At 41.9% G+C, this 17,588-nt stretch overlaps 1 protein-coding gene and 1 long non-coding RNA gene across 4 annotated transcripts in view; both read left to right on the top strand.

The window, feature by feature from the left end:
* Positions 1–879: 879 nt before the first annotated feature.
* On the top strand, positions 880–5,476 carry LOC148125738 (uncharacterized). The gene is made up of 3 exons (XR_015743397.1): positions 880–1,595; positions 2,333–2,395; positions 5,338–5,476. It is a non-coding gene; the product is annotated as an uncharacterized LOC148125738 (long non-coding RNA).
* Positions 5,477–10,135: 4,659 nt separating this feature from the next.
* The window catches only part of CDHR1 (cadherin related family member 1), a 35,373-nt gene continuing 27,920 nt past the window's right edge, over positions 10,136–17,588 (top strand). Inside the window, exons 1-4 of one of the 3 annotated variants that reach the window (XM_087932148.1) lie at positions 10,336–10,396; positions 10,611–10,684; positions 11,096–11,191; positions 16,765–16,910. In XM_087932148.1, the coding sequence (XP_087788274.1) occupies positions 10,612–10,684; positions 11,096–11,191; positions 16,765–16,910 (315 nt within the window). In that variant the 5' untranslated portion in view covers positions 10,336–10,396; position 10,611. Of the gene's footprint in view, positions 10,397–10,610; positions 10,685–11,095; positions 11,192–16,764; positions 16,911–17,588 lie in introns of all 3 variants that reach the window. The other 2 variants (XM_026714555.2, XM_087932149.1) reach the window with 2 other exon arrangements.

Genomic DNA, 17,588 nt, shown 5'->3' with positions numbered 1-17,588 from the left:
TCTTTGTTGCCCTCCAGCACAAGCTGCTTTTGAGATCCGAAATGGTCCACCAACAGGGCCACATTAGTGGATACCACCAACTTAGAAAACATTGCCCTGTTGATACTCTGATTAAGTGATGGATGTAATACAGCTAAATAGACCACAGCGAGATCAAGATGTAACCAGACCCGAGTGCAATAGTCTCACTGTGTCTTAGATAAAAATTTCTGCTGCCGTTTGTGGCGTGTGTAGAATGACTTAAATTGGCTTACAAAATGAGCAGTCTGTAAATGGATTTAACAAGGAGCCTCCCATCTATTGTGGAAACAGAATTTTATGTGTTGGCCCTTTTGATACCCCCCCCCCCAAAAAATGCCTGGTGGGTGTCGTTTTGCTGCCTTGCTAAAAAATAATAATAATCTACAGTTAAGAAAGCAAAGCCCGAGTTCAGAAATGTGAGTAGGGCTCTTATCAATTGAACATAGTATGTGGATCCAGCACAGCCTCGATTCTTTAGACCAGAACAGAATAGAATCAATCCTTTTTATTGGCCAAGTGTGATTGGGCACACAAGGAATTTGTCTTCATGCAAATGCTCTCAGTGGACATAAAAAAAGATACATTCATCAAGAATCATTAGGTCCAGCACTTAACGTAGTCATAGGATACAATAAGCAATCAAATCATACTAGGAAACAGTCCATATAAATCATTAGGATACAAGCGACAAAGTTACAGCCATACGGTCACAAGTGGGAGGAGGGGCGATAAGGAGTGATGAGAAGATTAATTAAGATTAATGCAGACTTTGTAAATCGCTGGACAGTGTTGCGGGAATTATTTCTTTAGCCGAGGGATGGCGCTTTACTCAAGGGTCTTGCAGAAAGAGCCTAAAAAGAATGGAAGAAACTGCGGCACAGGTAGCCCTCGGCTTACGACCACAATTGAGGCCCAAACGTCCGTTGCTAAGTATGACATTAATGGAGGTTTTGCCTCATTTAACGACCTTGTTAAGTGAATCGCTGCAGTCGTTAAGTTAGTAACATGGTTTTTCAGGGACGCCGGGCTCCCTTGTCCTCTTGGTTGCTATTTTCTGCCCTCTTCCCAGAGTCTCAACAACTTTTCGTGGTGACCCAAACGGGACGCGGGCTTTGTCAAGCGGTGCCGGTGCTTCCCGTGATCCTGATTCCCTCCCTCTTTTAGTGCAGCCCAGGATCACAGAGTTTGTGTTGCACGAAAGGTTTGCAGGCGAGGGCTGTAAGTTCTTTTCCAAGTCATCAACTTTATAACTTTGTGCGTCCCTGAAGCAGAGTCTCTCGGCTCCAAAGTTCTCTTTGCGGTGACATTTTTGGCACATCTCCAGCTCTGAGTAGAAGGACGAAAGGTTGGCCCTCTCCCTGTTCTAACCCCCATATAAAAAGAGATTGCAGTCCAGAGAGGTTTTACACACCGTACATGGCACATAAAGCAAAGCCTGGGGTTACAACGGCTCCGGTTTCCTCTGTGGGAGAAGGGAGTTGTCACATCAGCCGAAACCATGAGGATCTGGAAGGCTTTTGCCTTGCTGCTCATCCTGATTCTTTGCCTTGGGACTTTTTCAGCTGATGGTGCAGGTAAGCGGTCGGCTCCGCCACGTTTCCTTCCTTTGATTTTCCAAAGAACGGGCAAGCCGAATTGAGAAGTGAATTGGATTCATTTGGCATGCTGGTGCCAATCGTTGGCCGAATGGGAATGACGTAACTTCACAAATTATGGACTCAAGGTTTGGGGGGCGGAAATGCTTCAACATTGTTAGAAAAGAGGTTTTCAAAACTCCGGATTTCACTTGCACACGACTGTGTTAGTTGTACACAGCTAGAGATTAGTTTCTATTTGTAATTGAGTTAGTTGTACACAGCTAGAGATTAGTTTCTATTTGTAATCGATGCTACTCAGTGGTGGGATTCAAATAGTTTAACAACCAGTTATCTGCCCTAATCCCACCACTGATTGCACTGTTGGAGCTGTTAAATGTTTTACATTGCACTTTGAATTAACATACCTTTCGTTGCAACTTCGATGTATTAGAAAACCCTTGGAGCACAATATTGAAGCAACATTTTTAAAGCAAATACAATGGGCATTAATGGGTATCAAAGTTCTGAGTTTTAATTGTGGCTGGCAATATCAAGCAAGGGAAAATTCACATACAGACAGTCCTTCACACAATTGGGACTGGGACTTCAGCTGCAAAGCGAGAGGATTGTTAAGGGAAACACATCCTCCTCCTTTCTCCTTTGTCCCTCCTCCCCCTCCTCCTCTTCCTCTTTTATTGCATTCTATTATTATCATCATTATTGTTATTCCATAGGGTCAAGAATGAGAAGAAAATGCTTGTGCAAAATGAAGAAACGCCTGCCTGCGATGGACAGAAGTAGGTTTGCTGTCCGTTTTTAACCAGCATAAACGCAGATAAATCTCCTTGGGTTAGACCTCTGAATGCTTTGAGTATTTTTTGAAATAACTGCTTTGGACCCCAGGTGACCTCACTACCTCCCCCTCCCAAATAAATTATTTTTTATTTATTTTTATTTTATTTGGTTTGTCAATTGCTTACAAGATAAGAGGTATACGTAAAAACATAGTTATGAATACATGGATACATATAAGAAAAATAAACAAGACGGACGGCAGGCACATTGGTGCGCTTATGAATGCCCCCTACAAACCTCTTAGGAAAGGGATGAGGTCAATAGTAGACAGTCTAAGGTTAAAGTTTTGGGGGTTGGGGGAAGAAACCACAGAGTCAGGGAGAGTATTCCAGACATTGACCACTCTGTTGCTGAAGTCGTATTTCCTGCAATCAAGTTTGGTGCAATTAACCTTGAGTTTGTATTTATTGTGTGCTTTTGTGTTGTTACGGTTGAAGCCATTTGCAGGTAGGACATTGCAATGTATGATTTTATGTACTATATTTAGATCAGGCCAGAGGTGGCATAGTTCTAGGTTTTCTAGGTCTAGAGTTTCAAGTCTGGTGGCATAAGGTATTCTGCAACGAGTAGAGGAGTGGAGAACTCTTCTTGTGAAATATTTCTGGACTTTCTCAACTGTGTTAATATCAGACACGTAATGTGGGTTCCAGACTGATGAGCTATGTTCGAGTATTGGTCTAGCAAATGTTTTGTATGCTCTAGTTAGTAGTGTAAAATTACCAGAGAAAAAGCTACGTAAGATTAGGTTAACAACTCTTAATGCCTTTTTGGCTAGGTAGTTACAGTGGGCTCTAGCACTTAGATCATTAGTGATGAGTACTCCAAGATCCTTGACAGAGTTTGGATCCTCAACAAGGTCTTGACTATTCAGTTTGTATTTTATTTTCTGATTTTTTTCGCCAATATGTAAGACAGAGCATTTATTTGTTGAGATTTGAAGTTGCCATTTGTTTGACCATTCTGATACATAGTCAAGATCTTTTTGAAGGGTAGCAGTAATGGTGGTGGTGTTGAATAGCTTTACATCATCAACGAAGAGAACGCAGTTGCTCTTGATATGATCACAGAGATCATTTATGTAGAGTATGAAGAGAGTTGGTGCTAGAACACTGCCTTGGGGGACACCACTGTTGACAGGTACAAAATTTGATAGGACGCTCCCAATTTTGGCCATTTGTTGTCTTTTTGACAAGAATGTTTCTATCTAGTTATGCAGGTGTCCAGAGATAACATATTTTCATTTTTAGGAGTAGTTTGTCGTGTACCACTGAATTAAAGGCTTTACAGAAGTCTATGTAGGGTTAGGGTTTATGTAGATTGCGTCTATTGTTTTGCCCTGATCGAGTTGTGTAATCCATATGTTTCTCCAGTGTAAGAGTTGCAGATTACAGGATAGTTTTTTTCTGAAGCCAAATTGTTTATTAGAGAGTAGGTTGTTTGTTTCTAAGTGGAGGATGGTGGATTGGTTAATAATTGATTCCATGACTTTACAGGTGACGCAGCATAAAGAGATTGGTCTGTAATTTTCAACTAGGCTGGGGTCTTCCCTTTTTGAAGATGGAGATGACTATGGCTAGTGATCATAGGTTTGGCAAGGAGCTGGTCCTGAAAGATTTTTCAAAGATTATGCTTAGTGGTTTGGCTATGGCAGTGGATAGCTTTTTTAAGAAGTAGGCACATATTCTTTCTGGTCTAATAGATAGAGATGGTTTTAGATTGCGTAGTGTTTTTTCAACATTGTCTTCTGTAAAATCGCTATGTATTAGATCATGGTAGTTGTCTGTGGTTCGACTAGAAAATACTGGGCATGATCCATTGCTGTTTACAAATACTGAGCCAAAGAATGTGTTAAAGAGGTTGGCTTTAATAGGGTCGCCGTTGCAGTCTTTACCATTAGGTCCTTTCAGGGGTGGAATGGACCTTGAGTCTTTTAGTTTGTTGTTTACAAAATTGTACAAAGAGCAGGTGGAATTGGTGCATAGAAGGTTTTCCTCTTGTTTAATGACATGACAAAACAACACATGATGCCACCACCAATCTCCCTCACCAGACTCAAACCCAAACCCACCCCATAGATGAAAGGTAACCACTGTCCAGAAACCAGGCCACACCTGCATCACTAGCTGCCACACACCCCGACCCCCAAACCAAGCAAACTGACATACACCATGAACACATAGCCAGGCCTCAAACTCAGAGACAAACCAAAACCCGGAACATCACATCACAGCCACCCACTCAGGATATGACATCACGGAACTTAGGAGGTTATACCACAAAACCTCAGGAAGCTACAACACAGCCAACAACCCAGGAGATTACAACACAAGGCCCAGGATGTCAAAACAATAGAACTCAGAAGGTCATCACACAGCCCACTACCCAGGTCATTACAACACAGGAGGCTGATAGACACATAGCCAATACCTCAGCCACACATGTTCTTATGAAAAAGCCAGCCAATCTGCAAACATCAACTTCATCAACCAATCAAGAAATGACAACACAGCCAACCTCCCCACCAGTATTTATAGGGAGATGGCAACTCCGATCACGCTTTGCTCACACAAGCACAAAGCCGAAAGCACCAGCCTGAAGATGGCGAGTGGGACTTCATCGAAACGTTGGCAAGATACTCTCAATCTTACATGGGAAAAGACCTGAACATGCCAAGACCTGCGTACCTGTACCCGTGAAAATCTATGAAAACAAATGTGTGTGTGTGTGTGTGTGTATGCAGGGAGGGAGGGAGGGAGGGATAGGTAGGTTGATAGGTAGGAAGATTTTTAATATGAATCTTGAAATCTATTAAACGGTAGATATTTATGCATGTGACATTATTTCAATTCAGCCTATTCTCTTTTTCCCCCATTTTGTCTTACAGAGATTGTTGGAAAACACAAGAAATGTTTCTGTAACCCTCCTAAGGAAGGGATATTGTCCAATCGTGTTTTTGTTCCTGGACCGCTGCCTCGGGTGTGAAGGGAAGGCTTAGACAAATATATGGTATCAGCTGCAAATGAGCCTCTTGTTGTTGTTGTTATTCTGGTCTGTCATGATTTTTGGCTTCCATCAAGAGTTTGTTCCTTCCTGAAAGGTGTCAGTTTGGGGAAAACAGTTTCCAGAGAGGGAGGCTGCAATCCTCCGAAATAGAACCCGGTTGCCAAGCCAACAGACATGGACCATGGGAGTCCTAGGTTGATGTGACCATCGTCATCAGATACGTGATCAGATACTGATCATAGGTTACTTGTTTCAGCCCCGCCATAACTTTGAATGGTCGCTAAATGAATGGTTGTAAGTTGAGAACTATCTGGCGCATCTCTTGACTCCAAGCTGAGCTACCTGACTCTTCTTTAACTTGGAAGCCTTGAGCCCGGCTCCCCTTTCTCAGGATCAGCCCTGCCTTCTATGCTGGGAAAGACCCCTTAACCCTTCCGCACACACCCCCGCCACACACACATTTTGATAGGGACTCCTGGGAGCAGTGGTGGAAGTTTAAAGTGGGCTAAGAATCATTGGCAGAAAGACATTCAAAGTTCAAAGCAGATATCAGCACCATAAAAGATTCCCAACTTAGGACCAGCCAAATTCTATCTGCTCTCATAATGTTAATTTGCACATTTTTTGCATAATATGTGTGTATGTGTTGGTGTGTGTATAGCACTAGCAATAGCACTTAGACTTATATATCACTTCATAGTGCTTTCCAGCCCTCTCTAAGCGGTTTACAGACTCAGCCTATTGCCCCCCAAAATCTGGGGCCTCATTTTACCAGCCTCGGAAGAATGGAAGGCTGTATCAATCTAGGGTTGGCTAGGATTTTGGTGCCATTGAAGATTTGGTGCCATTGAAGATGAACAGACCTATGGAACAGCTGGCCTGCCCTACATAAGAGGTACTACAGACAAAATCAGTAAGATACTACACAGGCATCACATCAAGACTGCCTTCAAAACAGACAGAAAAATAGCAGTCATCCTAAGAAACCCCAAAGATAAAATTGACCTGGAAAACCAAGGCATATATGAAGTCCCCTGTGCATCATGCCCTGCCACATACATTGGACAGACCAATAGAAGAATAAGTACCCACCTAGATGAACACAAAAATGCAGTAAAAAATGTTGGAACACACTTCCTCACTAGTCCAACACATGAAAGCCACAGGTCATAGCATCAACTTCAATGGCACCAAAACCCTAGCCGCTATAGAAAACCCCAGCAACAGAATTATCAGAGAAGCCATAGAGATTGAAAAAAGACCTGAAAGCATGAACAGAAGAGATGACTCCACCAGACTGTCAATTATCTGGAAGCCTGCACTCACAAACACACCTAGACCTACATACCTGTACCCGTGAAAATCTACGAAAACCAATATGTATGTATGTGTGTGTGTGTGTGTGTTTTCTTATGTTTTTGTGGGTACTTACGTGTATGGTATTCAGCTTTGTTCGGGTATTTTCCCATGTCATTATAGTTGTGCTTTTAAAGTTGTAGCAATGTTTCGGCAGAATCTCATCTGCCATCATCAGGCTTCTGTATTGTGTTCGTGTGAGTCAGACTTTTACTGAAACATACATACATACATGTACACACACACACACATATGTGTGTATGTGTGTACATGTATGTATACATATGTATATATATATTTCAGTTGGAAATTTTCTAGGACACATATATATCCTAGAATATAGATAGATCGTACGGAGGGAGAGAGAGATGATAGATACAGAGATAAATGGTAGATAGGTGAGAGAGAGAGAGAGAGATTATATATATTCTATAAAATTTCCAACTGAAACACCTACATGCACAGAGAAATATTACAGAATATTACACAATCTTTTTATATACTAAAAAATGGACATAACTATTGTACAAGAGTTTTCCTGAGTAATCAGCTATATTTGACACTAAACCATACTCCTTCAGAGATTTAAGTGTCTCAGTGCCACCTTACATCATGCTTTCTCATCTTCTATCTTTTTGTAGGTCTTCACCAGCATTTTTAAATAACATTATATAAAAGAGGGTGAACTCTGAGTTTTGACAAGTGTTAAAAGCAATAGCACTTCAGGTCGTTGCATCCTTTTTGAGTGGAATTTTCTTTCTTCCAGAATTCCTCAGAGTGATCACAAGTACAGAAATACATAATTGGGAGAAAAGATTCAACCTTCTGTATTAGTCTTTTTCTCTGGAAGTTTCTGGTTTGGATCCTTCACAGTTTTATTTAAGCCCACTCTTGTTTTCTGACCTGATGGGAGGAGGGGGAGGGGAAGGGGGGGAGGGGGAGTGCTTTGGGACTAGGTCTAGTTTAATGAAAAAAAAGGGGGGGTCAGTGTTCCAATAGTTAAGGGGCTCCCACAAAGAAAAGGAAAGACAAGAAGGCAAGACAAGAAGCACCGGATGGAAACTCATCAAGGGGAAAAGCAACCCGGAACTATAAGAGAGAAATTTACTGACGCTGAGAACAATGAGTCAGTGGAACAACTTGCCTCTACAAGCTGTAGGTGCTCCAACACTGGAGATTTTTAAGAAGAGGTTGGGCAACCACCTGTCTCTGAAGGGGTAGAGAGTCTCTAAACTTGAGCAAAGGTTTGGACTAGAAGGCCACCGGGGTCCCTTCCAACTTCCTGATTCTGTTACGGGCTGCTCCAATTTGCATCTCTGAGTCAACCTAATAAAGTGAGGTGCTCCGAGTGAACCTTCTAGGAAGAACAGGGTTAATGAGGGGCTTTAATGCCTCAGCATCTCTTTCCACGACTAAATGCAACTGTCAACACTTCTTTCTAATAACCTCCCCCTTCCCCTGCCCTGGGCCCACCCGGCCCCTCTCGATTCTGCCTCAATCTCGTGCCACCCCAAAGTCAAGCTGTCTGCCTCTGGTCACTCCGTGGTTCCTATTGGCTCAGGACGACCTAATTCCTCTATTTACACTTTGGCGAGGTGGACAGATGGCGCTGGGCTTCTGAGAAGGATTAGCAGGCATCACGGAAGGTTCTTATCCACTCCAAGCCAGAAAGGGTGCTTAAATAAATAAATAAAAACGGGAACACTAATCTTTTGCCCCTGACAATATTACCATAAATGCATAAGGAAATAGCGGTGGAACAGTGGGCTAAGGGGCAACGTCTGCTCTGCAATTCTTGTTTTCTGACGTGATTTTAGACCAGTCCTTCAACAATGGCTGATGGAGGACTGTGTTGTTCTCTTCTTCCTCGCTTGCCTCTAGATCAACATTTCTCAATCGTGACAACTTTAAGATGTGTCGACTTCAACTCCCACAACCGACATCCTTTCCAACTCATTTCTGTATCAGTATTATTATTGTTATTATTGTAAAAATAGACATCTACATTCACATTTACTTTCACATTCAATTTCTCCAAGAGCCTGCATTTTGAACACGTTTCCTCCTCTAATGTGCATTTTTTTCTATCTCAATTTCCTTGAAATGTCACTTTTTGTCCTGATTTGTTACTGAGCTGTAGAGAATTTAGGGAAGTGTATGGGCCAGAGCATTTCGCCTCTAAAGCGACTGCAGCTGATGGATTGACTTTTCGTGACCGCACAATGTTTTCTGCACACAAACCATACTTCCTGGTGACAGGACCACAGACCATTAGAATTATTCCCCTAATAGGGTTATCAACTGGAGGCTGGTGTTGAGGTCACTGATGTCTCGTGTGTGACTCCCATCCACTAAAAATATTTATCTTAGGGCCAAGAACATTCCAGAAAGCCTTTGATAAAAAAAGTAGATTTATGTAAGAATCTTTGCGATGATTTCTGTTAAATGTGTATTTAGACTAATAGTTTGTCGATTATATTTTCAAAATAAAAAGACAGTTTAGACTGTCCCGTTTACCTGGGGTTCCCCTGATTCAGTAAGATTTTGTGGTTAAATAGGAAAAATAAAATCGATTTAGCCATCTGTGAAGATGTTTTCTCTCGAAACTATAAATTCCAGAATAAGTTGACTTCGTGACTTGATGAATTTAAAAAATGGGTTTATCTCAATCATGCTTGATTCCATTTCTTTTTTAAAAAAAACAATAGAAAGCCAAAAATGAAATTAGGAATATGAGCCTTGTTTAAATCATCTTTGAAGAGATGAATTTGGATTTTTGGTATGTCCTTACAGCTCTCTGTGATATTTGAATGCTTTGTTGTCTTTTTTTATGAAGGATTAAAGTTAAAAAAAAGGATCTCCTTATTAACAAAATAATTCTAAAAACTAAGCCTCTTGATCAGTCCTGGATTGAGTGCCTTTATTCCACATTGGATGTATTAATTTCCTGATCCCGGAAAACAAAACGTTAGGTACGGCTGCTCATTCAAGAATATCAAGATGAAATTCATTTAATGCTGAGAAATGGCTCCTTAGCAAGGAGGGAGAAAATGCAGAACACCTTGGGAGTTGTTAACATTTTATTTATTTATTTAGAAGGGGTGTGGGCGGCGTTGGGAATAAGTGAAACGAGAGCACCAGGGGGGAAAAAAAAAGATAAATTAAGGATAATCCAACTTGCCTTTGGGATCTGGAGGTGTTTCTTTGGACAATTGCAAGCATGCTGCTAAGCAGACCCTGTTCCAAGATGGGAAGATACTGAACGCTTGCAAACAAATCTCCCATTGCTGGCAGAATAATTGGACTAATTAAGTGGGAGGCAGGAACGCCTTTCGATGCCTCCAAAACTAAGTCGGGTCATCCTCTTAACCTCTTAACAACTATTCCTGCCGCTCTGACAGATTCCTCATCCCCTCAACTTCTTGAAGAAGGTTTCGAGCAGGGACCTGGGAGGGTATTTCTCCACAACGGCCCCCCCTTCCCCCAAATTAAGAAGAAACTGATCCTCTCTTTGGGGGAGGCGATGAAGCGAGAACGCCGTTTGCCAACCTCCTTATTTCTCAACCTGGTGCACGTTTGCCTGGGTAAGTAGAGCCAAATCTTTCCAAACTACGCAGGTTGCAATCAGGGCAAAGGTTTAAGATTCGGAGGTCTTCCTGCTAATGATGACTTTCAACTCAAGAATGGCATAAACAGCAAGGCGATCTTGCTCATTCCCTTCTTTTCTTTTCTTCCTTTCGGCCGTTGAGGTATTTGCAACCTGAAATGGGCTATTTTTAAAATAAAAATAAAAATAAGGATGGAATGGTATCTAATGGGTCTTTCCTCTCTTTCTTTCCCCTCCTTTGGGCTCTGCTGTTCTCTTGCAGCAAGTAAGTAATTGTTTTCTTAAAGATTTGGGAGTAAGCAACCCTTTAAAAAGCCAGGAAGCATTGTTTAGATCACTTAGGAATTGCCTGGAGGTTGAATGGAATATGGTGCCCTTGTGCAATTCAGGGGGATTTGATGAATTCTGACTAGCAAACATTTTGGGGGGATAGATTAGGTCTCCCTTATCTCCTTTCCTGTGCCTGACATCGGTCTGAGTTTAAAACATGGCCAGATTCTTAGTGCAAGTGATTTTTTGAGATGTTCAGAGTTTTCTCAGGTACGAATGCTTGAATTGGACCTGCAGACCTGAGGGGTTGAATTGAGCTGTGTGCACAGAAGAAAAGAAGTCCGTTCACTAACTTTCCACTTACTGAATGTTTCTCCCTTGAATTCTGTTTTCTCTTAACTTACAGTTCAGGCAAATTACGCACCCTATTTCTTTGACAATGGAGCCAGCAGCAGTAATGGGAATATGGCCCTCTTCAGCCTCTCAGAAGATACAGCTGTGGGTCAGTGTTGTGCTCTTGTGCCTCTCTGTGTATTTAAAAAGGTTTTGTTTCTGCACCATATTTGTTGGGACTGTGATGGCATTCTCTCCGAGCTGGATCCTCCTGGTATTTGATGCTATTTTATTGATTCATCCTGACTATCCTTTGGGAAGTCACTCATATGAAGATTTTCCTTCCTTTTATCCCCACAACGATACTTCTGAGTTAGACTGGACTGAAATGCATGTCAGAAGTTTCCAGGGTGGACTGAAGATATAACTTCCTGGTCCTACTCCAATACTTTAACATTTACCCCATACTGGGTCTCTAACAGCTTCCAGAATTCATAGACTAGATTCATAGATGAGATTTGGTGCCAATCTAGAAAAGAATTATAGAGTGATTTGTTCTCTTCCCTTCTAGACTGAACATCCTTTGATGGTGGCCAGTTGAGGTAGCCTATCATTTTGTCCCTGCCCAATACTAGCAGTTTACATTATCTTTCAATGCAGTCGTTCATAAGTTTGTGATTTCTGGAGTATGGTTATTGCTGGGATTCACACACTGTTTTGTGGAACAATCCATCCTGATCTGGATAAATTATTCTAGAAGTCTTTTTCAGTTTTCATATCGGAATGTCTGCCTTCAGATATGGTGCTAAAACCCAACCAGACTAATCATTCTGAACCTCATACATGACTCCAGCCTTTATTTCTTCTGGATATATTAGAGGAAAGTTTAAGGGGTTTTTTTGTTAAATATTAGGGCTGTGTGAAGTTTCAGAGGAATGCTTCATTTAGATAAAGCTTCAAGCAAAGCATTTTTTTCAAATGTACTCCATGAAGCACTGGCTGTTTCTTGGCTTTTCTTCCCATCCAGAAGGTATCTCCCAGGCTTGGAGGGTTCATCTATGAAGTGTAGAAAATCTTCTTCTGGACAGCTCCCTCAGCTGAGGCTGACCAGTTTTATGGAAAAGCTTCTTCCATGCCCCTGAATTCTTCTAATTATTCTCCACTGTCCTCATTTTAGAGGGACACAGATGGAGGAGGACATTTTCTTTTCTCTCTCAGTGACCACCTATTATCAGGAGGCCAAGTATGAGAAAGGAATGAAGGACCTTTTTTAGGAAGTGCTAAAAAAGTTTTTCAGTGGAGTCAGCTTGCTTGTCTCCTGATGTCTCCCAACAAAGGCATCTGAGGAATCCATGTGGCTTTGTCACAGGGAATTAGATGCGCCCCTTTATGTTGACAAGGTAAACCAGGGTCTAAACATCTATAGAGATTTTTAATCATCCAGATCATGGTTATCCCAGAAGGGCTTTTCCAAAAGGCAACTGGACGTTCTTGTGGTTTTTTTTTTTTCTTCTTTGAAAACGTTTCACTTCTCATCCAAGAAGTTTCTTCCATTCAGGGTCTAAATTGCTTCATTAAAGTGTAATTTCATACAGGCATAAATTCACAGAGAATGCTGTGATTTCTGCCCTAGTCATGCAGTTGACTCTGGAACAAAGAGCAAAGCATTTTCTTGCAGTGGTGAGTCTTCTTCAAGTGAAGCTTACATGGATATTTGGTTTTCCTGAGCACAATGTAGAAACTTTTTTTTGGAAGTGGCTTGTTCTTACCTTCTTCTTCTCAAGGCTGAGAGAGAATGATTGAGCCAAAGACACCCAGTTGGGTTTGTCCCTAAGGGAGAACTAGAATTTCCATTCTCCTGGCTTCTAGCCTGACACCTTTAACTATTACACCAACTGGCTTCCATTTCTTCTTCTAGCCTTTACCTTCCTTTGGGGTTCAAAGCCATTCCTAGCCATTAGACGCTGTCATTCTCTCCTTACCATTTACTAGTCTCTTGTACCAGAAGGTAGAATGGCTCTATGTCCGCATTCTGGACATAGAGGACCGCTGGGGTGAAAGAGGGGTCCAAGAATTGATCTCCATTGAGATTAAACAGCTTGCTCTCTCAACAGAGGGGGTGGGAAATGACACCACAAAATCGTTTCTCCTGTTTACAACATAGTCCTTTTGGCAGTCCCAAGAAGGCTTCCATTTGCACGATTGAGGTGACATAGATAAACCTCCAAGTGGCCTTAACGACTCAGAAAGGGAGCCAATGACCAACTGTCTGCAAGGGATATAAATCCTTCTGTCCTCCACCACCCAGTCAGAACTGAAGAAGCTTCTTGGATGAGAAGCGAAACATCTTCAAGGAAAAAACGAAGTCTAGTTGTCTCTTGAAAAACCACCTTTGGGACAACACAGAATGGTCTTTCTCCAAACAAAAAGGCAGGAAGGTATACATGTTTTACACCTCCTAGAAAAATAATCTCATACGAACAAGGTTTGGCAACCCAGTTTTGATATCCTTTAATGTAGGAGGAGAAAAATCTTTTTGAGTGACGAATTTCAGTGGAAGCCAGGCAGGCAGCTTCTGGGGAAAGACGTAGGTAGTGCAAAGCTACTGGTTTCTGAGCCTGTGGTGGTCTACATTTTATTTCCAAGATGGAAGGACCTGTAGATTCTAAAACCTCTTTATGCATTTCTTCCACCCTTTATTGGTTCCTTTATAGCTGGCTATATTGGGAATGTGGGTGGATTTACACCTTGATTAAGTTTCAACACCATTAAATCTTCATTGATGGACAAGGGAGAAAAGTTCTCTGCTTCACTGGTGAAGATTCTTTTGTGAACCAAGAGTCTTTTGTGAACCAAGAGTCTCCAAGAGTCTTGCTTGGACTCATAAAGATAAGCCTTCATTTTAATTTTCTCTTCTTTTCAGCAAGAGCTGCCAAGGATAGATTTTAATTGGTGTTAATTCTATGCTGGAAAATGTTCTCAGAGTGTTAATGATATGGAGAGTCAGTGCCGAGAGGGTGTAAAAATTATCAGCTAGACACCGTCTGATTTAGGATAGAAATAGAAACCAACCTCTCCAGTTTGATTAACATTTTGATTGCAGCATCAAATCATCTGCAGGAGATCATCTCAGAAGAACCAGTGGATTCCATTGGGCTGTAACTGAAGAACAATTCCCCCCCCCCCTTTTTTTAAAGAGGTCATGCAGATTAACCTTTCATCTTCTCCAGTAGTTTTCATCACACTGCTAACCAAACCCTTTCAATGCAGTGTGGGTAAAATATTTCCCCTTCCCTGTGAGTTTTAGGATCCATCAATCAGAATAGAGTTGGAAGGGACCTTGGAGGTCTTCTAGTCCACCCCCCTGCTCAAGCAGGAGGCCCTAAGCCATTTCAGACAAGTGGGTGTCCAGTCTCTTCTTGAAAGCTTCCAGTGATGGAGCTCCCACTATGTCTGGAGGCAAGTAGTTCCACTGGTTAATTGTTCTCACTGTCAGGAAATGTCTCCTTAGAGATTGCTTCTCTCCTTGGTTAGTTTCCATTCCTTGTTTCTTGTCTCGCTTTTTCGTGCTTTGGAGAATTGTTTGACCCCTTCCTCCTCTCTGTGGCAGCCCCTCAAATATTGGAAGATGCTATCATGTCACCCCTAGTCCTTCTTTTCTCTAGATTGGCCATACCCAGTCCCTGCAACCGTTCTTCTTATCTTTTAGTCTCTAGACTTTTCTTTAATCATCCTAGTTGCTCTTCTCTGCGCTTTTTCCAAAGTCTCAACAACTTTTTTGTAATGTGGTGACCAAAACTGGAGGCAGCATTCCAGGTGTGGCCTTCCTAAGGCTTTATAAAGCGGTACGAATACTTTACGTGATTTTGATTCTGTGCTTTTTTCTTTCTCCACTGTGGTGTTACAGATCCCACTAGCCACCCACGAGTTCTCAAAAACCTCTTACAAGCCACCAAATGTGCTGTCCCTGTTGCCAGTTCCACTTTTGTTTTTGTTTTTATCACCTCTGTTTTGGGGAATATAAACATTACCCAATGTCAGAACACCGGAAGGAAGGACAAATTTAACATCAGCCCAGCTCTGGATGACTTAACACTGCTTGTTTCTTTAACTAGGAACAGACCGAAAACAACTTCATGGGAAAGTAGCAGAGGAAAAATGTGTTGGGAGGATATTTTTGTGGTGTGGTCAGGTGTAAGTATTGAAAGGTCCTTGAATTTCCCAATAAATGGACAAATTCTGCTCTTTTAAAAAATCATTTCTATAAGTCATACTTATAACACTGTTTTTTTTTTTAAATTAAGATTGCCTGATGGTTATGAGGGGTTCACTTTGGCTTCATGTTCACCCCATAATGTTCTTTCCTGCTTGGGGTCAGGAAACATGCTGAAGGTTCAGATTAGATATCAATAAAAGAGAATATTGTAGCTGAGGGTTGACATGAGGGCTCCTTGGGGCTCTCCGAGCTTGGTTGTTTTCTTGCAGACGTTTCATGACCCATCTAAGTAATATCATCAATGTTGGTTAGGATTAGGGTCACCACATTAGGATTTTATAGAGCCACATCCATCATTTGTCTTGAAGAGAAGACCTTGCATTTCACCCTATATTTTTTTTCCTTCATCTCTACATGATTGAACAACTCAATCACTGTGAGGGCCAAACTGAGAGTGAGTCTTAAAAGCTTCTCACCATGCTTAATCTACAGTTTTTGGTACAAACCTCAATTTATCTCCTACAGCATTTTTCTGCCCCATAACAATGAGGTTCTGAAACCTTCCTTTGCCAACTAGAAGGAAATTAGGCCTACATCATTTGGATGGAAGCCTCTTTGGACACAAACTTTCTCCAGAGCTTTAGGTGACCACAAGGAGTTTATCACTTCAATTGGGCTCAATCATCCGGGAGATAATTTCCTACAAAGACACCTTGTCCTGTTCCTCTCATTTTGAATGTCCTGATCCAGCTTTAGTCTTACTCAAGTGTTGTTTTTTTAAAAATAATAATGGGTAATTCCAAATCGAGCCGTTAGAAAGAAAGAGCAGGAGAATCGGTGTGGTGTAGTGATCAAGATTCGGACTCTCACCCCAGAGATGCAGGTTGAAATTTACTCTGAGGTATGGAAGCTCACTCTCTCAGTCCAGCCTATCTCAATTAATTAATTATTGCTGCAAGTAAAACTGTGAGGAATGAGTTCCACCTTTAGTTCCATCCAAATACTAACCAGCCCGGGCCCTGCTTAGCTTTTCTGAGTCAAGTTCAGTTGGTCGATGGAAGCAGGGAAGGCACTTTGGTGAAGGGACTAAGGCCAGAAACTGGGAGACTCTTGAGTTCTAGTCCCATCCTAGACAGAAAGCCAGCTGGGTGGCCTTGGACCGGCCATCCTCTCTCAGCCCTAGAGAGGAGGCAATGGCCAACCCTTCTGAAATCTTGCCCCCAAAACCCCTGGAGAGATGTTGTTGTTTTTTTCAGAGAATTGCCAGGGGTCAAATCAGCCTTGATGGCACAGAAACATGCACCTGGTCAATTAAGTGCTACAGAAATCATCCAAAATAGATGGAGACCTTCAGAACTGACTTTCCAAAGTGATGGAAGTTGCAAATTAGTGGTTAGCATAACTCCCATAATAGCTGCCTTAACAATACAATAATAATGTCCACTCTTTAACAAAAACCTTTGAAAAACCTTTGAGAAGCTGTACAAATATATATATATATATATCAAAAGCTCTTGCTGTTATAGGTACACATGTTTATACCCTAAATGGAACAGATCCAGAAGGAGATCCGGTGACCTACGGCATAACCTTTGAAGCAGGAGCCAGAAAATACTTTGCCGTGGATGAAAACTACGGAAATGTCACCCTGATTGCAGAGCTTGATCGAGAGGTACAAGCCAGGAGGATCTGTTTCGAAATCTTATTTTCCCACGGCTTCAGGAGTGACCTTGGTGTGAATTAAGCTACATCATTTGAAAGAAATTCCCCCTAGACATGCAAGCCGAGAATTCTTCTCCCTGTTGCAGTCATAGGCCTTATAGTCCTGCTTGAGGACAGGAATGCTCAGTCTGTCTCCAGTCTCAAGCGGTTCGGGCCAAATGTACGCTTGTTGCTAAAATAAATATTCGAATGTCTCCGATCAATTCTAGAAGCCTGGTGGGCATTTTCATTTCAATGGCTCTCCACAGGTTGAATCTGTGAGAAGCGTCGTAAGGGCTTAGTTATGACAAAGATTTGGGTTATTTTTCATGGCCACCTCCTTTTGTGGAGGTAGGGTTAGGCTCTTCGAAGTTACAGGAGCACTAAACACACAAATCTTGCAGCATCCCCCCCCCCCGCCCCCCCAGGGGCCACAGGATCAAAATTTAAGTGCTGGGCAACTGACTCATATTTATGATGGTTGCAAGGTCCCCGGGATCATATGTTTACGACCTTCTGACAAGCAAAGTTAAAGGAGAAGCCGGATTCTCTGAACCACGTTATCTTACCTTATCAACTGCAATGATTCCCTTACCAACTGGGCCAAGAAAAGTCACAAAAATGGGGCAAAACGCACTCAGCCGATGTC

Source organism: Pseudonaja textilis, chromosome 4, assembly GCF_049901715.1.
Source record: "Pseudonaja textilis isolate UNSWEBS1 chromosome 4, rPseTex1.2, whole genome shotgun sequence".
NCBI lineage: Eukaryota > Metazoa > Chordata > Lepidosauria > Squamata > Elapidae > Pseudonaja > Pseudonaja textilis.
Note: the sequence above shows the minus strand (reverse complement) of the source record. Positions and strands in the feature narration are given on the sequence as shown.